The sequence below is a fragment of the Quercus lobata genome, chromosome 5 (assembly GCF_001633185.2).
Source record: "Quercus lobata isolate SW786 chromosome 5, ValleyOak3.0 Primary Assembly, whole genome shotgun sequence".
Classification (NCBI taxonomy): Eukaryota; Viridiplantae; Streptophyta; class Magnoliopsida; order Fagales; family Fagaceae; genus Quercus; species Quercus lobata.
In genome coordinates, this window is record NC_044908.1 from 72,963,452 (window position 1) to 72,980,361 (window position 16,910).

At 37.0% G+C, this 16,910-nt stretch overlaps 3 protein-coding genes across 3 annotated transcripts; all 3 read left to right on the forward strand.

Annotated features, from left to right (window-relative positions):
• Positions 1 to 436: 436 nt before the first annotated feature.
• LOC115992395 (lactoylglutathione lyase GLX1) lies at positions 437 to 5,599 on the forward strand. The gene is made up of 9 exons (XM_031116583.1): positions 437 to 542; positions 2,240 to 2,369; positions 2,470 to 2,594; positions 3,367 to 3,431; positions 3,521 to 3,733; positions 4,146 to 4,193; positions 4,292 to 4,399; positions 4,531 to 4,683; positions 5,348 to 5,599. The coding sequence occupies exons 2-9, from the start codon at positions 2,257 to 2,259 to the stop codon at positions 5,393 to 5,395; spliced, it is 873 nt and encodes a 290-aa protein (XP_030972443.1). The 5' UTR covers positions 437 to 542; positions 2,240 to 2,256; the 3' UTR covers positions 5,396 to 5,599.
• Positions 5,600 to 13,825: 8,226 nt separating this feature from the next.
• LOC115991093 lies at positions 13,826 to 15,250 on the forward strand. Its single transcript, XM_031114839.1, has one exon. The coding sequence runs from the start codon at positions 13,826 to 13,828 to the stop codon at positions 15,248 to 15,250; it is 1,425 nt and encodes a 474-aa protein (XP_030970699.1).
• A 266-nt stretch (positions 15,251 to 15,516) lies between these two features.
• Positions 15,517 to 16,575, forward strand: LOC115991094. Its single transcript, XM_031114840.1, has 4 exons — positions 15,517 to 15,634; positions 15,746 to 15,864; positions 15,990 to 16,203; positions 16,355 to 16,575. The coding sequence occupies exons 1-4, from the start codon at positions 15,517 to 15,519 to the stop codon at positions 16,573 to 16,575; spliced, it is 672 nt and encodes a 223-aa protein (XP_030970700.1).
• The last annotated feature ends 335 nt before the right edge of the window (positions 16,576 to 16,910 follow it).

Sequence of the window (16,910 nt, forward strand, 5' to 3'; positions counted from 1 at the left end):
TATTTATTGTTATTTAGAAAAAAAATTCCATAATATGTACTATGATAGTTACTCTCAAAAAAAAAAAAAAAAAAAATTCACTTTTTTTGCAAGTTACCTAAAACACCCTTAACTTAGCAGATTAAAAGACATATATAACCCCAGCTAGACTTCATGAACAAAAAACGTGGCGGTAAAAAAGACAAAGAATATTAGTTGACGTGGCAGATTAATTTAATGCCACGTGTACAGTTATATAAAACTGTCCGTTACAAAGGTTTGGACTTACAGAGAAACTCAACCGTAGGTCAAAATCCCAAAAAAAAGTTGAGCTAAATGACTGGCTGTCATCTTTCATTGGTTAATCTCCTCTCCCAGAGACTAAACGACCCGTCGTTTTTCGACAACGAATACAACTGGTTGGACTGTCATTTTCGAAAACCAGCAGGGGCTGTTACTTTAGGATTGCCTGGCCGAAGAAGATAATATAAATCTGATAGCGTTGTTGCGTTGTCTCTACACGATCATTCTAGGTCATTCCTCACATTTCCTCGTCACTCTCTGTAAGCTCTCTCTCTCTCTCTCTCTCTCTCTCTCTCTCTCTATGTGAGTGTCTGAAAGTGTAGGCTTTTGAAGATTTTGAGGTTGTTGTTGTATGGCAAATTTTGGTTGTACAAGGTTTACTTGTTTATGGTTCTGACTTCTGATTGATCATTTGTGTTTCGAATTCCTATGATTGTTTGTAACAATGTATATGGGTTTCAAGAATGTTGTTTTCCCGTGTGTTCAAAATGATTTCTTTTTTTTTTTTTTTTTTTGAGAATTCAAAATGATGTCTTTGATTGCCTAAAATTGCTGGGAAAAGAAGAAGATCGCAGTTTTTTTAATGTTAAAGCACTTCAAAAAGTTGTTGTTGGTTTATTTTATTTTTTTTATATTTGTTTTAAATATAAAATAACATTGATAGGAGGACAAAGTTCCTTATATGGATGGTCGAGATGAAAAGTTGAAAACTTTCCGATCAGATAAGGCAAAATCTTAAAAAAAAAAAAGTAAAAAATTTTAGAACTTAAGAACTTACCTTTTCTTCAATGATCGGACAGCTGAGAGTCATGAGTATTGCATCTCATGCAATATCCAAGGTATTGCGTGAGATCTAGATCCATGGATGGCAAAAGTAAAAAGTATATGTTAATGTTGTGTAACAGAGTCGATACTAAGAGCACTCACTGATAAATGTGTGAAATTTATATAGATTTGCTTAAAAATGACTTACATCAGTCAGTGTTTGTAAATTGTAACTGTGTAAATTTACACTTCATTTTGTATTTATATTGTGTTTGGATACCACATATTTTGCTAAAATTGAAAACTTATTACTGAAATTACCATAAATAAAGGTAAAAGTTAGTTGAAAAAGTATCATGGACACATGAATAGTAATAAAAAGTGTAGTGGTCTCATAAATAGCACCAAAAATAAATTGAATAATAAAATAATTTTTCATTTCAATCCAAATGCACACTTAGCGGGTGTTTGGATCTGGCGTTTTGTGTTTTTGCGTATGCGTTTTTTTCTCTTCTTCTTTTTTTTCACTCGTTTTCTGCATTTTGGAGACAAATTGCACTGTTCATCATTGTTTGTGTACTGTTTATGTATTGTTCACGCACCATTCACGGAACCCACAACCACTTTATTCAAAAAAAAATTTAAAATGGGTTCCACGGTACTATTTACACATTTAAAAATTATTTTGTTACAGTATTTTTAGTTTTTAGCAAAATAAGCTGTATCCAAACGGAACCTTAGTGTTTTTTATTTCTTTATGTATCCTAAGAATGAAGGAAGAAAATGGGTGGTAGATTTTGTGTGAAAAAAGATGGAAAATTAAAAAAATCAAGAAAAATTGATATTTTAATTAAATGTAGTATAAAATAGATAATTTGATGTGAGTTGTTTTGAAAAGTGAGTATATAAAATAGAAAAAGTAGATTCTTATGCTAAAATAGATAGAAGTTTTTGCACGAGCTAATGTGAATGTTCTAAGTCTTTGTTGGTGTTGTATTATTATTTTCTTTTTGGGCAACCTTTTTTTTTTTTTGGTCGCGTGTGTGTGTGTAAGGACTAAGGACACTGCTTGGGTTCCAAGAAATATTTAACTAAGATGTGATTTCTAATAATTTTAAGGTATATGTCCCAAAGTATGTGTATATGCAAGATTTTTTTTAAAGGCTTACTTACTTTTTATTAAATTGGACAGAGAAATCTCATTTCAATATGGCCGAGGCACATGCTGCTCCTAATGCTGAGTTATTGGAATGGCCTAAGAAGGACAAGCGTAGATTCCTTCATGTTGTGTACCGTGTTGGTGATCTTGATCGTACCATCAAGTATGTGTCGAGGACATTGTTTTTGAAGTTTTTGATGAATTTATATATATTGGGCATGCTAGAATATTCTTATTGTGCTGTAAACTTGTTCTGGGTCCAGGTTTTATACTGAATGTTTTGGGATGAAGTTGCTGAGGAAAAGAGACATTCCTGAAGAGAAATACTCCAATGCCTTTCTTGGTTTTGGCTCAGAAGAGACTAATTTTGTTGTGGAGTTGACATACAGTGAGTTTGCCTAGACTTATAATTTTGATCTCTATAGCTTTAGAATTATGATAGATTGAGTAGTTCAACTCATGATGGACTTTGTTAATTCAGTCTTGTGCCGCTCTTTCAATGGCGGAGATAGGACCTTAGGGTCTTTTTTTTTGTGTGTGTTTTTTTTTGGGGGGGGGGGGGGGGGGTTAAAATGTGAGGCGTTTGATTAAAAAGGTAAAAAAATGGTTTAGTTTGGTTTTTAAACAATTTTTAAAATTACTTTATTTGATTTTGAACTAGTTTAGGTGTATATGCTTTTTGTTTAGACTAAGCACATTTTAGTTAGCTTCTAAATACAATCATACACAAGGACCTTAGAGGCCATGTGGATTATGCATATTTAAGTTCAATTTGATACAGTAAAGAAGCTTGGCCTAAGAAAATTAGATGCAGCAATGGAATAAAGATGGATTTGCACAAATAATATGAAGAGATAAGCAAAGAAAAAGAGAACGTTAACCTTTTTAATTTTTTTTTTCTTTTGAGGGTTGATTTAGGGATGTAATCTCACAAGTAAGTAAACTTGTTTTGGTGGTCCTAGTTAAAAGAGGGGAAAAGGAACACACACAGACACAGAAAGAGGCATTGGAGACAGATTGTGTGTATTTCATGATAATATGCATAGGGTATTTTGTGACAGAGTTGAGACATATTGAAAATGACAAATTCAGTGATAATGTTACTTTAATTATGACTACTGTATGGTTTCTGAAAAATTACTTTGATATTGATTTCACAGATTATGGTGTGTCTTCATATGATATTGGAACTGGTTTTGGTCATTTTGCGATTGCAACTCCAGATGTAAGTTTCATTTTTATATTCTTGGAAGATTGTTGATGTAATTTCTGTTTTAGTGTTGAGGCTGAATTATGCATTCCTTGAACATTTAGGTTTACAAATTGGTTGAAGACATCCGGGCCAAGGGTGGTGTTGTCACTAGAGAGCCTGGTCCTGTTAAAGGTGGACAATCTGTTATTGCCTTTGTGAAGGATCCTGATGGTTATGTTTTTGAGCTTATCCAAAGAGGTCCAACTCCTGAGCCACTCTGTCAAGTAATGCTTCGTGTTGGCGATTTGGATCGCTCAATCAAGTTTTATGAACAGGTGATTAGCTGTCCCTCTCCATTCTAATTGAACATACTGCCAATATTTGTTTAAAAACATATGTTGTGTATTTGAAAGGTTTGATTTTTTTTTTTTTTTAAATCCAAAACTGACTCTCCTCAATCCGTGTTAATAGAGATTGTAATGCTATCTGGAAATATTATTGTTTCAATTACTGCTAAAATTTAATTAAATAAAAATAAAAATAAAATAAAGAAAGAAAGAAGAATGTAAGTCTCAGCCTATGGGGATGAAGGCTTTAAAATCTTTATGTAGGTTGTAGCTTTTGAATCTTCATGTTGTATACTATATAAGCATGTTAAAGCCATGCCATTCTTAATGTAACAGTATTCATTAAATCCAGCTATTTTCTTCCATATTTTGTTCCTGAATTGGATTCCCTTTCATGCAGGCCTTAGGAATGAGGGTAGTTAAGAAGGTTGATAGACCCGAGTACAAGGTATCTTTTCCTGTGATTTAACACAACATATTTAGCAGAAGCGTATTAGTAGTCTTTTAAGTGATAGAGCTTATGAAATTCCTTGATCTTTGTCACAGTACACCTTAGCCATGCTGGGTTATGCAGAGGAACATGAGACAACTGTTCTTGAGTTGACATACAATTATGGTGTGACTGAATATACCAAGGGGAATGCATATGCACAGGTCAGTTTATGAGAGATATATATATATATATATATATAGCAATTTGGAAACTTCGTTAGAAAACTTTCTTGAAGTTTCTTCAATTTGGAAACATTTTCAACCCTTTTTGGTTATTGTGGTATCCATTCCAGATTGCTATTGGCACTGATGATGTATACAAAAGTGCTGAGGTTGTCAACCTGGTCACACAAGAGCTTGGAGGAAAGATTACTCGACAACCAGGGCCAATTCCCGGACTCAACACCAAGATTACCTCTTTCCTGGATCCCGATGGCTGGAAAACTGTAAGTTTTCTTTAGTACTAATAACTTGATGCCTTTTTTTTTTTTTTTTTATTTGAATAGTTTGTCCATTGGTTATCAGTACATTTGGCCATTTTAAGATAATGTGAGAGCCTCTATGTATATGATGTGTTACTATAGTTTAGGGGATATAAATTTAGAAGTTTGCATGAAAGAGGTGGGATGGTTAATATTCGTATAAGTATAGCTCAGATAAAACGGAAATGGGATCAAAATCCAAGTGAAATTTAGAATAAATTGTGGAATATATTCAGGTTTTATGCACTTGGGAGTATTTATCTGTTATATAGGCAACAATCTCTCGAGGTTTTTAAAATTAAAAACCTCGTCTATGGCTAATGGGATTTATGAGTCAGAAATGAAAATGCCTCAGCTTACAATGATTTTTCATACTTTGAAGGTAATATATAATAGACAAAACTTAGATACAATACTTTAGATGTTATTCCTTAAGTTCCCCTCTTAAGATTCAGTTATGTGACTATTTAACTAAAAAATATATTTTCATCCTATAAGAAAAAATCTACATGGTAGAATTTTAAAGGGAGAACTTAAGAACTGCACCTAAGTAGTACCTAAGTCTTGCTCATATATGATATATTTCATTCATTTTTAACAAGCCATTGTTTTTCTTTTGTATTTGTAGGTCCTCGTTGACAATGAAGATTTTTTGAAGGAACTGCATAAAGAATAATCTCGTAAATGGATGATTAAGCTGATTAAGCGCTTAAAATGTCTTATTACTTTCCTTTGAATAAGTTAGTGTGTAGCGTCGGTCAGGGCCGCTAAGCATGCTTTTAATATGCACAGTAACTGTGTGTCTTATGGTTGTATGTGTGACTTGAGCCATATTTAATTAATGCATCTACTGGTGTTTATGTGGTAGGCAATTTGACTATTGTCTGTAGTTTTTGTGGGAAGTGTGTTTACAATTTCAGAGTTCGCTGACATGCCCTTAAGTAGCTTCATTGAGTGTTGATGGCCAGATCAATAAAATAAGGGCTTAAGCATTGCTCCATAGTATTGAGGGCTAACCACTGTTTCTCTTCCAGAGTTTTCTTTGCTTCACGAACCTGTTCCCATGGACGAGGCTGAATAAGGTTTGAATAATACCTTGTACTTAAAAAACTAGGAGCCCCTAAAAAATCTCATGTTTTTATAGGGGCGGCGCATGTGAGGAAAAAGACAACTATGAGACAGAAGTGATAGAACCATTTGGACAAGAATGTCCTTGAATTCTTGACTGAAAGGATGAAATTTCACCCACCTGCAAGCATGATGGGATTCTGATATTACAATCAGACACGCATGAATGATTCAACCTTTTTTTTCACTCCAATTGTTGATGGTCTTGCAATAAGAATGTAGTTGTAGCCTTGTAGGACTATCATCAATAGGCTACCTGCATGCTTATTTTGAAAAAAATTGATGTGATAAATAAATAATTAGATTTACTAATAAAAAAAACAATAAATAATTAGGTGGTGTACAGGAAATCCTTAAATTTAAATTATTACCATTTAATCATTCTTAACATGCATTTCTTAAAAGTTGAAATATAAATCAAATTAATATTTAATCTTTATCAACGCAATGCTGGAGAGTCATTTGTTAAGTTCGCATGGTAATAGAGTAACATTAAAAATAATTTATGAAGAGGGAGCCGGATTTTGGACTTGTTCTAGTGGCTAATGAATGTCTGGATAGCAAAATTAAGAGCTGTCATTTGCAAGTGATTTGCAAATCATAGCTATCTCCATTAGAGAGGCCCAGCTACCTCAAATTAGTCAGAAATATTGTTCTCGGTTATTTTTTTAAGTTCTGTTTTGGATCGATATGAGTGGATTTCGCAGTTTTTTTATTGAATCGAAGTTGTTTCAACTGGTGGTTGAGGAAGGGGGGAACTTTTTCTGCCTTAGGATTTTTGAACGGGGGAAGTATGTCATGCAATCAGTTTTCATGGGTAGGAATGCAGCACGATGGTTATTGCAAAGCTTGGAACACACAGTGATTGGGGTTAATCTCAAACAGTTCTTCACGCTTAGGGAAGGAGACATTGCATACACAGTGCAACGGGGCTCTAACTCGTTTGGGCAATATTTGTTAGTAACAGAGTTAAAAGTTGGCGGGATGAGAAGATCGATCATTATTCCTGCAAGCAAGGCACAACAAGGTTGGAGGGCCTTTGGAATTGAATTAAGGAGAATGTTGGAACCTTCTCTTTATGCGTTGGGTGGTCCAAAAGCTTTACCGGACAAGTCTAAGATGGGTTCAGAGATTCACCCTTCTCGGTCCTTTGTTGAAACGGTAAAAGCGTCTGTACAAGTGAGGAAGCACTTGCACCAGCCCTCCATTAGAGAGACAGAGAAGATTCAAGTAGTGGAGAATACAACGCAGCCTCCGAGAGACGAAGCAGGGATTCAGGTGGTGCATGTTGAAGCTTCGGCAGTTACTGCTAAACCGATTGCCGTGGGAGGTGTGGAGGGGAGTCACCGTGGTATTAATGGAGATGCTAAGATTAAGGAGAATATCCCGGAACAAAATAAATTCAGATTGAATAATTTGAATTTGAAAGAGGATGATTCTGGTAGGGAGCGTCAAATTAGGAGAGCTAGATGGTTAGGGAAAGGTTTGATTGTGGAAGTAAATGAATTTGGTAAGAGGCGGGTATCTTGGCAACGTTATAAGGGTGATATGAAAGCTGGAAAATGGGTGGCACGTGAGGATAATTCTGCCCAGGCTGTTATTAAGGGAAGGGACAATGGGCCTGCTGAACCTCATGCACTTTGGTTGGGTGAGGTTAAGGGCTGTTCAGGCCCACCGTTGACAAGCCCGTTTGTCTTTGAGGCTGGTACTTGCTCCAAGCAGACCCAAACTAAACCCAGCCCAGGTATTACGGGCCCAATTGTTGATAATGGGATTTTAGAGTCAAGCTCCTCAGGCCCGAGCTCAATCTCGACTGGTGCGAGTACTAAGGTGCTCCCGGCAAGCTCGGTGGGTGATTCTCTTCCTCCAACGGTGACGGCGATGGCTCTGATGGTCACCTTGGTTTCGAATTCCTACATATCGGCACCGGAATTTCCAGGTGGGAGTGGGTTTAGCAACCAGGTGAGCCCGAGATGGCATACCCAGTCCCCCACCTTGCCGATATTGACAGCGGAGGAGGTCCAGGCTGCATGCGAGTTGGGTTCGTCTCCATTAGTTCCGATTTGTTCATCGTTGGAGCCGGCGGGGATGAAGGTGCTGTCGTTAGGGGATTCGATAGATAATCCGGTGGAGAAGTTGGCATCTCCGACGGTGATGAAGAATGAGGATGAGGAATTGTTGGGTCCGGAGGTAAGGGCAACGGTGCATGAAGGTACTGATTGTAAGGTGGTATTTAGTTCTTCTCCCACTATTAGGGAATTGGTCAGTGATTTGGATAAATCATGGGGTAATTCCAAAGAGTGGATGCTACAATTGCGGGATGGTCGACAAATAGTGATTCCGTTATCTTTATATCGATCTCCAGAGAGTGTGTCGGATTGCTCAGTAACTGATGTTGAGACTTTAACAGGTAATGATTCTTTTATCAATGAAGGGCAGATGGTTAGTTGGGCAGAGGACTGTGATGGGTTAGTTGATTCTTTGTCTATTGTTACTGAGGCAGAGGAGGAGTTGTGGGAGTTTGATGAGAGACCGATGACTTGGGACTGTAGTGGTAAGCCTTTAGTTGTGGCACCTTTGGCCACAGAAGTTCCTTTGGAGCTGGAGTGTTGTTCTGAGCTGGGGGTTGGGTGTATGGAGTCGGTTGATGGTAATAATTTATCACAATGGGTAACAAATAGGGTTAAGGCCTTTAGAAAATCAGTGGGCACTTCTTTGGAAGGTTTTGAGGAGCAAATTACGGGATTGTTGCTAGCTTTAGAGGCCAGGAAAAAGAGTAAAAAGCTGAAAGCAGTAGATGATTAAATGAAGCACGGCAAGTCGGGGCAGAAAGGTCAGCGGGAGTTGAAAAATTTATTGACCTCTATGAATGTCGAGGTTGGTTCAACGAAATCAAGGAATGTAAGTAAGGAGCAGGCTGTGGTGGTTCATCAATGAATTTGAAGATTATTTCTTGGAATGTTCGAGGGCTGAATGATAGGGATAAAAGGCTGCGGGTTCGTAATATGGTTAGGAGATGGGGGCCGGATGTTATTTGTCTTCAAGAAACTAAAATGGAGTTGATAACTAGAGCTGTGATTCGCAGTTTGTGAAGGGGTCAACATGTTGATTGGTCTTATCTAGGCTCTTGTGGAGCGTCTGGAGGGATGCTTCTGATGTGGGATACACGGGCTGTGAATAAAGTGGAGGAAGCTGTGGAGCGATTTTCAGTCTCTTGTAGATTTACAAGTGTGTCAGATCAGTATGTCTGGGCGTTTTCTGGTGTTTATGGTCCTAATTCTGTGAGAGACAGAAGGTTGTTATGGGAGGAATTAGTTGGTTTGAACAGTTGGTGGAATGTTCCATGGTGTGTGGGTGGTGACTTTAATGTGGTAAGGTTTCCTTCTGAGCGCTCTGGTTCTACCTCTTTTACTGCTGCTATGCGGGATTTTTCCAATTTTATTTTTGAGCAAGGTCTTATTGATATTCCGCTGCAAGGGGGATTCTTCACTTGGTCTAATTCTCGTGAAGTTGTTTCAAAGGCTAGGCTAGATAGATTTTTGTTTTCTGCAGATTGGGAGGATAAATTTCCTTCTGTTTCTCAACAACACTTACCTAGGCTGTTATCTGATCACTTCCCGATTGTTCTTGAGGGTGGTTCATTTCAGAGAGGTAGGAGGTCGTTTAGATTTGAGAATATGTGGCTTAAAGATGAGGGTTTTGTTGAGAGGGTGCGATCTTGGTGGGATTCTTATAATATAATAGGAGCTCCGAGTTTTGTTTTGGCTAATAAATTGAAGCTCCTGAAAAATGATTTGAAGAAATGGAATGTGGAGGTTTTTGGAAATGTTGAAGATCGGGTGAGAAAATTGTGGCAAGAGCTTAGTGATTTAGAGATGATTGAGGATAGTCGAGCTTTATTGGAGGAGGAAAGGCTGGAGTTGGAGAGAGTTCAAGGTGAATTAGAAAAAGTTACTTTGATGGAGGAAATCTGTTGGAGGCAAAAGTCTAGAGTCCTTTGTATTAGAGAAGGAGACAGGAATACTAGATTTTTTCATCGTTTAGCTAACTCTCACAGGAGATTTAATTCTATTGATAGGCTTATGGTGGATGGAGAATTGTCTTCAGATCCAGAGGCTATAGCAGGTTGTATTTCCCATTTTTATAGGCAGCTATATGCTGAAACTGTGGCCCATAGACCTTTATTAGATGATGTGGAGTTCTCTTGTATCTTGGAGGAAGATGCACGTTGGCTAGAGAGGCCATTTGATGAGGAGGAGGTGTTTGGGGTGATTAGTGATTTTAAGGGTGATAAGGCTCCTGGCCCGGATGGCTTTTCTATGGCGTTTTTTCAGGCTTGTTGGTGTTTTTTGAAGGCTGAAATTATGGCAGTGTTTCAAAATTTTCATACCTAGGCTGTGTTTGAGAAGAGCCTTAATGCTTCTTTTCTTGCTCTTATTCCCAAAAAGGTAGATGATGTGGAGATCAAGGATTTTCGGCCTATTAGCTTAGTTGGTGGGATTTATAAGATTATTTCTAAGGTGTTAGCCAATCGTCTTAGAAGGGTGGCTCATGGGCTTATTTCAGATTCTCAAAATGCATTTGTGAAAGGTAGACAGATATTGGACTCTTTTTTAATTGCCTCAGAATGTATTGATAGTAGGTTGAAGTCAGGTGTTCCAGGAGTGTTGTGTAAGTTGGATGTGGAGAAGGCTTATGATCATGTGAGTTGGGGCTTTTTAATGTATATGCTTCAGCGATGTGGATTTTCAGAGAAATGGAGAAAATAGATAATGTGTTGCATCTCTACTGTTAAATTTTCCATCATGATCAATGGTAGTCCTTTTGATTTCTTTGGTAATTCTAGGGGGATTCGGCAAGGGGACCCCCTGTCTCCGTTGCTATTTGATATTGTTATGGAGGGTTTGAGTCATATGTTGGATGTGGCTGCTACTACTAGTCAATTCTCAGGCTTCTCTGTTGGTAATACGGCTGGTAACTCGGTGATGGTGTCTCATCTTTTATTTGCTGATGACACTCTTATTTTTTGTGATGCTGATCCTATGCAAATAGCTAGTTTGAGAGCAATTTTGGCTAGATTTGAGGAGGTTTCAGGTTTAAGGATTAATTTGGGGAAATCTGAGTTGGTTCCTATAGGGGTGGTGCATAATATGGATGTTTTGGTGGGGATGTTGGGTTGTCGGCAATCCTCTCTTCCATTGAGATATTTGGGGCTACCGTTAGGAGCTAAATTTAAGGAGTTGTCAGTTTGGAATCCTGTTTTGGAGAAGATGGAAAGGAGATTAGCAGGCTGGAAGAGGTTGTATCTCTCTAAGGGGGGTAAGGTAACTCTTATTAAAAGTACTCTTTCCTCCTTACCTACATACTTCCTTTCCCTTTTGCCTTTACCTGGGAAGGTGGCTAATCGTATGGAGAAGCTACAACGAGATTTTCTGTGGAGTGGCATTAATGGTGAACCTAAATTACACTTAGTCAGTTGGGCTCAGGTTTGTAAGCCGCTGCAGGTTGGGGGGTTGGGTATTAGACGATTGAGGAGTTTTAATTCTGCCTTGTTAGGAAAATGGTTATGGAGGGATGGCATGGAGACCGAAGCTCTATGGAGGAGGGTTATTGAGGTGAAATATGGGAATGATTGGGGTGGTTGGTGCACGAAAAAGATGACCAGTGCTTATGGTGTTAGTTTGTGGAGACATATTAGGAGTGGTTGGATGAGTTTTTCTAAACTCCTTCTTTATGATGTGGGGGATGGTACTAGAGTGAAGTTTTGGAAGCATGTGTGGTGTGGTGATCGTACTCTCCAGGAGGTTTTTCCGGAACTTTATTGTATTAGTAGAACAAAGGATTCTTCAGTAGCGGAGGTTATGTGTTGGTCTGGTGGGAGAATTCATTAGGATGCTAAATTTCGTCGTCCTCCACAGGATTGGGAACAAGAATCCTTTGATCTGTTTATGGATATGGTCTACTCTACGACGGTACGGGGTTTGGGTCCAGATCGGGTTTGTTGGAAACCAGCAAGGAGTAGAGGGTTTGAGGTTCGAGGATTCTATCTTTCTTTCTACCCTCCTACCATCTTATCTTTTCCTTGGAAAATAATTTGGAAATCAAAGGTTCCTCCAAGGGTTGCTTTCTTTTCATGGTCGGCTTCCTTAGGTAAGATTTTAACAACAAATAACCTTCGCAAACGACGTGTGCTAGTTCTTGATTGGTGCTATATGTGTAAGAAGTGTGGGGAGTCAGTTGATCATCTTCTTCTTCATTGCCCCATTGCTTGTGAGATGTGTTCGTTGGTGTTTTGTTTGTTTGGAATTCATTGGGTTATGCCTCAGAAGGTTATTGAGTTGTTTGAATCTTGGCAGGGTAAGTTTGGACGGCATAGAAATATAGAGTTGTGGAGAATTGTGCCTCATTGCCTGTTATGGTGTATTTGGTGCGAAAGGAATGCTAGAAGCTTTGAGGGATGTGAACGCTCTATGTTAGAGTTTTAAGTCTTTTTTTTTACACACTCTCCTGGATTGGAGTGTGGTATTTTGTCATTTTTCTTGTTCTTCCCTTCCTGTTTTATTTGATCGTTGTAACCTTGGTTATTGATTTATGCCCCCATAGTACATCCCCAATGTACTCGGGTTGGCTGTTTTCTTTTGTTTAATAAAATTTTCGTTACTTATCAAAAAAATAAAAAATTTCGCATGGTAATTGATAAATTAGAGTTCATTTGTCCCGAGTACCACAACAGTATGCCGTATATGAAGGTAACCTCATTTTTTTTTTTTTTAACTGAAAAAAGAGTTGGGAATTGATTATGACCAAGGTTGTCAAAATCGCGATCCGGATCGTAAAATCGCACGATTTTACGATCCCACCTCACCAAAAAGATTAAAATCGTAGCAGGATCGCAAAAATGTTAGGATCGTTTGTAGGATCGTGTAGGATCGTATAGGATCGTAGGATTGTATGGGATCCTACCGATCCTACCATTAGGCTTTTTTTTTTTTTTTTTTTTTTTTTTTTTTTTTTTTTTTTTAAGTGGGATTCATTTGGGTCATTTGGGTTAGTCCAGTAAAATAATGCCCGGCCCACCTAAAGGTCCAATACCCACAAGCCCAATGAATTAAAGTCCTAAATTACCCCTCTCTCAAAATAAAATCCCAAAAAAACCTATACTACTTAAGTTAAGTTTTCAAACAAAACCTAAATATTTTAGAAACACTAAAAAGCTTCAGCAGTCAACAGACTCAAACACACAACACACGCACCTGCTCCCTCCCGCGCGCCTCCACAGTCCGACTCCCCTGTTAAAAACCCAGCACTCAGCCCTCTCAATGGTGAACTATTGCTGCTCTCAATCTTTCTTAAGTATTTAGAAACTTTCAAAAACCAGCACCTCAGTCCCGCACGGTCGCATCTGCTCAATTCTCTGTCAAAAGCTCCAGAACGCAGCAGCTCTGTCCCGCGCGCCTCCACAGTCCCCTGTCAAAAACCCAGCACTCAGCCCTCTCAATGGTGAGCTATTGCTGCTTTCAATCCTTCTTAAGTATTTAGAAACATTTAGAAACCAACACCTCAGTCCCGCACCTCCTCAATCGAGTAAATCCTCTGTCAAAAACCCAGCACCTCTCAGCCCTGTCAATGATGTTGCCGTGAGCCATTGCTGCCCTTTAAGCTTTCTGGTAATCTTTTTTGGTAGTTAGTACTTATTAAGTTAGTAGTTTATCATTTATTTGCACTTTGATAGCTTGATTCCAGATTGTTGTGTTGTGTTGTGTTTATGTTTTTATTTTTCTATTTTGTTAACTAAATTAAGTAAAATTTGAAAAATTAAGAAACAGGGTCTTTAGTATTTGATTCTTTGAGAAATATTAGTAAACACAATTAGTAGTTTAGAATTGCACATAACCTGTTTGATGAATTTTCTGTGTGATTTTTTTGAGCATGCTCTGTATCTTGGTGTCTTTTTTTGCAGCTCTAGTACAAATATACAATGTCTAATTTGGCTAGAAAGAAAATTAAGCGAAAAAATGCACCAGGAAATAGGTCTGACCTGGGATGGGAACATGGTGTTGAAGTAGGTTCAAGGCAAGTTCAATGTAATTATTGCAAAGAAATTCATAGTGGGGGTATATATAGGCTGAAGCATCATTTAGCTGGGACTAGGAAAAATGTTTCAGCTTGTCCTAGTGTGCCAGAAAAGGTGAGGGAAAAATTTGCGACTCTTTTGTATGCCCAATCTGAAGCATCTATAAAAAAGAAAAGGTGGTATACTATAGAAGAAGAGGATGATGGCAATGATGATGAATTAGTTGAAGTACAACAACTACATTCATCAAAAGGGAGGGGCAAACACATAGGCTCCATGGATAAGTTTGTTACAAAAAATAAGCAAGTAACAATGAATCGTGTGTTTAAAAAAGGAGAACGTGATCTAGTGATCCAACAAATTGCTAGATTCTTCTACACTAGTGCCATCCCTTTTAATTGTGTCAAAAATCCGGAGTTTCTGCAAATGATTGATATGATTTCAAGATTTGGGATTGGCCTCAAGCCTCCTTCCTATCATGAGATTAGGGAGACATGCTTGAAGAAAGAGGTAGATTTTACACAACAAATGCTTGAAGAATATAAGATTGAATGGAAAAAAACAGGTTGTTCAATTATGTCTGATGGCTGGTCTGATAAGAAAAGGAGATCCATTTGTAATTTTTTGGTGAATAGTCCCAAAGGAACCATTTTCCTATACTCTATAGACACATCTAACATATCTAAAACAGCTGAAAAAGTTTGTCAAATGTTAGATGAAGTTGTCGATAGGGTTGGAGAGGAGAATGTTGTGCAATTGGTGACTGACAATGCTGCTAACTACAAACTAGCTGGAGAGATGTTGATGCAGAAGAGAAAGTGCCTGTTTTGGACTCCATGTGCTGCCCATTGCTTGGATTTGATACTTGAGGATTTTGAAAAAAAGATTAAGGACCATAAGTACACAATTGCAAAGGGGAAGAAGATTACAACGTTCATATATTCTAGAGCTATGCTTTTAAATTGGTTGAGGGATTTCACTAAAGGGAGGGAATTGATTAGACCTACTGCCACTAGATTTGCAACATCATATTTGACATTGTCATGCCTTAATGAGTTCAAAGGAGAATTGATGGCAATGTTTTCTTCTGAACAATGGAGGTGTAGTAAATTTGCAAAAACAAAAGAAGGGAAAAGAATTCATGCCATAGTTATGGATAACAATGGCTTTTGGCGACTTGTTGTCAAATGCTTGAAGGCCGCAATACCCCTTTTAAAGGTGCTTCGCCTGGTTGATTCTGATACACCTCCAATGGGATTCATTTATCAAGAAATGGAAAAAGCAAAAGAAGAAATACAGAAAAATTTCAATAATGTTCAAAAGAGGTAACCATTTTATTTATATCTTCCTTAAATTTACATTTGTTTTTAATTTATTAGCTTATTAAATATATATTCTTTTTTTTTAATATAATATCCACTGTTTTAAATTGTAGTTACAAAGAGATATGAGATATTATTGATGATCGATGGGAAGTGCAACTTCATAGGCCTTTGCATGCTGCGGGATACTATTTGAACCCTTCTATTCATTATGATCCTTCTTTTGATCCGGGTTCAGATATTAAATTAGGACTATATACGTGTCTTCAACAAATGGTTCCAGAAGTTAGTGATAGGAAAAAGATAGATATGCAACTTGAAAAATTCAAACAAGCAAAGGGGCTCTTTGGTATTGAAGCTGCCATACTAGCCAGAGATACCAAACAGCCAGGTAACAATTTTGTTTTTTGTTTTTTGTTTTTTGTTTTATATTCAAATTCATCTTTATTAGTTGTAAATTTTATTCTTAAGACTAAGATATTATAATTCATATATGTATCAGCTGAATGGTGGGACTCATATGGAGATGATTGTCCTGAATTGAAAAAATTTGCTATAAGAATATTGAGCTTAACATGTAGCTCATCTGGTTGTGAAAGAAATTGGAGTGCGTTTGAAATGGTAAGACCAATTGACTTTGGTATATTATGACAAGATGGTTTTCTATTTTCTTTCTTAGTAAAAGTTTGTTTCTTCCCCCCTCCCTTGTGTTTGAGAATTCTTAATTAAAATTATTACAACTATAGGTACATTCAAAAAGGAGAAATCGCTTACACCAGAAAAAAATGAATGACTTGGTCTTTGTTATGTACAACTTGAAGATAAAACAAAAAAGAGCTAAACCATTGCGTACAAAAGAAGAAATTGGTTTGGAGAATTTGTCTTCTGATGATGAGTGGTTAGCAGCAGATTCTGTAGATTCAGAAGATGATAGTGCGGATTTTAATGAAGACAATGAAGGTATTAATTTATAACTTTAAAGCCTTCCTTTATAGCTAATATTTATACAAGTTATCAATGTATAGTTTGAATGTGTGACCACTAATCACTAATTTACATTTGTATACTTTACTTATCAAAAAAATTTGTATATTTTGGTTATCAATGTTAGGTGATGATGAGGTTTCAAGAGTTGCTGCCAAAGGAAAAAGTGTGCTAGTTCATGATGTTAGTGATGAATTTCTTGAGAATGATGATGGTTCTGATGATGATGATAGTGATCGGCCCCCACCTGGATTTGAGAGAGTTAGGGATTTTGATGATTACGCCATGGATGTTGATACTAGGAAGGATATAGATGATGAAATGAGATATGACAATGATAGTGACTAGATTAGAAGAACTTTAGAATGAGAATTCTCTTTTGGATTTTATATTTGTAATTAGCTAGTTTACCTTAGATTGAGAATTCTCTTTTTGAATTACATATTGTAAATTTGTAGTTAGCTAGTTTTTATATGCTAACTAGCCTAACTTATTTTGGATTTGGAATTTAGAATTTGAAAAACATTTTTCATATGTGTAGATAATATTTTGATACTTAATTGTTAATTAAACATGTATTGAACTTTTTAGATATATTATGTCAAAAGTTAAATATATTTTGTTTCGTTAGAATAACATAAGAACAATGTAGTGCGTGTAAATTACATTTTATGATGCAATTT